General features: G+C 59.8%; 1 protein-coding gene across 2 annotated transcripts in view; it reads left to right on the top strand.

The window, feature by feature from the left end:
* Positions 1–2,606, top strand: part of DHX58 (DExH-box helicase 58) — an 8,333-nt gene extending 5,727 nt beyond the window's left edge. The window contains exons 9-11 of one of the 2 annotated variants that reach the window (XM_045299661.1): positions 119–208; positions 1,471–1,567; positions 1,880–2,606. In XM_045299661.1, the coding sequence (XP_045155596.1) occupies positions 119–208; positions 1,471–1,567; positions 1,880–2,010 (318 nt within the window). In that variant the 3' untranslated portion in view covers positions 2,011–2,606. Of the gene's footprint in view, positions 1–118; positions 310–1,470; positions 1,568–1,879 lie in introns of both variants that reach the window. The other variant, XM_004707171.2, reaches the window with a different exon arrangement.
* The last annotated feature ends 1,164 nt before the right edge of the window (positions 2,607–3,770 follow it).

The raw sequence follows: 3,770 nt of genomic DNA, 5'->3' as shown, positions 1-3,770 counted from the left end.
GGGGGGGGGGGGGGGGGGGGGGGGGGCGGCCAGGAAACTCCTCTCTGGGTAGAAATGATCTGAGGACTTTGGGAGCCCTCGGACCCCAGTCATGCCCGACATGCCCCCTCTCCCCCAGATTCAGGACCTGCAGCAGTCAGCCCTGTTCAAGCGGGCGGCCAGGGCAGAGCTGCAGGCACGCCAGCGGCAGCAGTTCCTGGCTGAGCAAGTGCGACTTTACTGCATCAATTGCTTGGTGGCTGTGGGCCATGGGAGTGACCTGCGGAAGGTGGAGGGCTCCCACCATGTCAATGTGAACCCCAATTTCTCGTGAGACCTGGGGAAGGGGGGTGGAGGAGGTGGGGCAAGGGACTGAGGCTCGTCCCCTAAGACAGTTCTTTGGAGGGTCTGGGAGGCTGCAGAGCATCTGCCAAGCCCTGATCTCACTGTATTCCCCACCTGCTGGACAGGTGAAGGACGTGAGACCCAGCCAGAGAGGTGAAGTGACTTGCCCAAGTTCACGGCTACTAGGTGGTTGAGCGGAAGCTGGAAGGCAGGAGACCAAATGCTGAGGGGCTACAAGGGGCACTAGATTCTTTGGCCCCACCTTCTCTGGGGATTTCAAGAAGGGCTGGCTGTCCAGGGCCTTCCCTACGGGGTGACCACCACCCCTCACAAAACCTTTGTGCCCCATCTGTTGACAAATTAAATACCTCAACTGGGGACCTACTGTGCGCAGGCTCTGAGCGAAGGACACTCAGACCCGAGGTCCTCCTTGGAGGAGGTGACGTTTCTTTCATCTGGATCTTGAAGGATGGGCTGGGCTGGGATTGGATAAAACCTCAAAACCAAACTCCCTGCCATCGAGTCAACGCCGGCTCATTCCCTACAGGACAGGGCAGCCCTGCCCCTGTGAGTTCCCTAGACTGTGACTCTTTACAGGAGTAGAAAGCCCCATCTTTCTCCCAAGGAGCTGCTGGTGGTTTTGAACTGCAAACTTGGCCATTAGCAGCCCATCGTATTTAACTCCTGCACCACCAGAGGGCAGTGGTGGGAAGAAAAGGATGGGCGGGGCCAAAAGACAGGCGTCACCCCCATGGACCTGAGTGGAAGGGGTTGTGGATGATGAGATTCAGAAGGAAGACAATAGCTTTGGGAAGATATGGACGTGCAGCCCGTTCACTGGTCCGAAGATAACCCCAGCAGTTGGTAGAAGGATGGGTTGGGGGTGGGCGTCTGGAGGGAGGCAGGGATACTCGGTTCGGGTGGGTCGCATGCAGGGCCTTCCTGCTGAAGCCTGCACTTGGCGGGTGGGCTGGGGACGGAGGCAGCTGCTATATTGAAGATGGGCCTTCCTGGCTCTGGGAAGCCCTTCCGTTTCTGACTCCTGGAGGCAGGAAGGCCCAAAGCCCAGGAGGAGGCTCAGCCAGGGAGAGGGCCTAACCTCTGGGGCACATGGTCCACAAGGGCGGCCACCCTATTCCCCTCCAGGATCTACTTCAACGCTTCCTCAGAACCTGTGGAGATCCACAGAGCCTTCAAGGACTGGCGGCCCGAGGGTACCATCAGCTGCAGGAACTGTGGGGAGGTAAGTGCCCTCAGTGCTCAGTCCCCAGAGGGAGGGGGCCTGGCCCGGCCCTCAGGGAGCTCCCAGTGGGATGGGGGAACAGTCCTGCCCCAGGAGCCATCAACCTGTTAGGGATTGTCTGTCTGACGTCTCACGAGTCCCAGGTCTGAAGAGAGTGGTGGACTTCCCCTGTCTTGGGAGGTTCACTGCGATGGGGGAGGTGGCTCTCAGACGAAAGATGCTGGTTCCCCCTCTTCCTGAAGCCCCAAGTTGAGGAGAGAAGCCCAGCTTGTGGGCAGCAGCCCAGACCCTGCATGTGCTGTCCACCTCCAGGCCTGGGGTCTGCAGATAACCTACAAGTCCGTGAAGCTTCCCGTGCTCCGCGTCCAAAGCATGCTGCTGGAGACCCCAGGGGGGCGGCTTCATGCCAAGAAGTGGTCGAGAGTGCCTTTCCCTGTCCTTGACTTCGACTACGCCCAGCACTGTGCCAACGCACTGGCCGACCTGTCTCTGAACTGACTGACCACCAGCTCGCTGCAGTGCCTGCCTCGGGCTGCAGGGGGCACCAGAGTTGCAGCAGTTGCCACTTTTGCTCAGGCCAAAGGCCCCCAGGGCACTCCTGCCTGAATCTTTGCCCAGCTACAGACAAAACCTGAGGAGTGAGTTGGCCAGCCGGGGGAGCGACCCTCCCTGAGCCCCGCTCCACAGCAAGCCACACAGACCCTTCCTGATGCGCTGGCTGGGGTGGGTCCTTGAGGGCAGGGATCACCCCACAGTTTCTCTGGGCCCCTGGTCAGCCCTTTTCTGCCATGTCACTTCCATTGATTGGCATTCCTCAAACTCTTACGGGGAGGGGGCACGGGATAGGTTACACGCTGTGGAGAGAGTCAACATCAAAAAGAGGAGCCTTTCAAGCGTGCAGTTTATATGGATGGGAGGGAGAGGGTGTGCGCGCACCATCCCCCCCCAGGACCGTCTCCTTGTGCCCTGCCCCTCCCTCCCGCCCCGCCCCATACACTCATCTGCTTTGGGGTTGATTTTCAATATTAAAGTGGTAACACCGCTCTTGGAGAGAACGTCAAAAATCTAAATTGAGGTCATCGTGAATGTGAGACCCTCCTGCCCCCACCACCTCATAACAGAGCCCAGTACCGCGCTCTGATCCCTAGGTCCACTCCCTTGGGCTGGGGGCCAGGGTGTGAGGGGTGGGTTTGGGAGCTCAGGTAAGCCTGTGGGGGCGGGGGAGTAGCAAGGGCCTAGATTTTCTGCCCTCATTTTCACGAGGAACGGAAGGCAGACGCGAGATCTGGTTGATTCTTCGGGGAACGGACTATTTCTGTGGCCTGAGAGGCCCAGCAGGCAGGGGTCACCTTCAAGGGGGAGGGAGGGGGACGAGGGCAGAGATTGGAGAGCAGGCTGGCGGTCCTTCCTGCCGGCTGACCTCCCCTGCTGCATCCTTGGCTTTGCCCCGAGGTGGACGGACGGGGAAACCATGCATCTTCACCGAGCCCCACCCCCGCTCCACCCAGGTGCCTCCTCTGAGGAATATAATTCCAGTACCAGTCTTCTTAGCCCCTGCCCCTGAGAGATGTGTACTTTTTCCTAGGCTCCTTCCTTTTATCTCCCAGTGTCCCCTGACCCTGGCCCCAGGAATGGCCCTTCTCCCCCTTTCTGCCCGGTCTCCGTCTCCCAGGTCCCATCTGTCCACTTCATCCTCAATTATCCTCCTTGCCAGCAGCGTGCCTTTGACAGGTCAATAAAATTAGCGACTGGGGGCAGAGGGCCCAGGGTGCTAAACTCAGCGGTCTTGAATGTGGCTGGACACACGGAGTCCGGGCGCCTGTCATTCCAGAGCTAAACGGTAACAGCTGAGGGACCTGAACCAGTGGAGGGGGGGGGGGGCGCCAGTTTTCAGACAGAGGATAATGCCCCCACCCCACCCCCTCCGGACACACACACACACCTCTGTCTCGACTCTCAGGTGCTCACTGGACGTGGGCCCTGCCTTGGTGGTGGAGGGGGTGGGGGTCCAGGCTGGGGGGGAAGAGCTTTATTGAAGGGAGCAGAGCGGCAAGGGTAGCTCAGCAACCAGGGGGGTCTTCTCTAGAGGCCTCCCTGCGCAGCTGATGGCCCCAGGCACGTTGGCAGCTGCCTGCAGGACAAATCCTAAAGAGGCTCAGGTGACCTGCCTTCCTTGCTTGGCTCTGAGCCCCCTATTCCTTCC

The sequence above is a fragment of the Echinops telfairi genome, unplaced genomic scaffold, assembly GCF_000313985.2.
Source record: "Echinops telfairi isolate 266 unplaced genomic scaffold, ASM31398v2 ScPeMD7_7458;HRSCAF=8496, whole genome shotgun sequence".
NCBI classification, from domain to species: Eukaryota; Metazoa; Chordata; class Mammalia; order Afrosoricida; family Tenrecidae; genus Echinops; species Echinops telfairi.
This window is presented reverse-complemented; position numbering and strand designations above follow the sequence as displayed.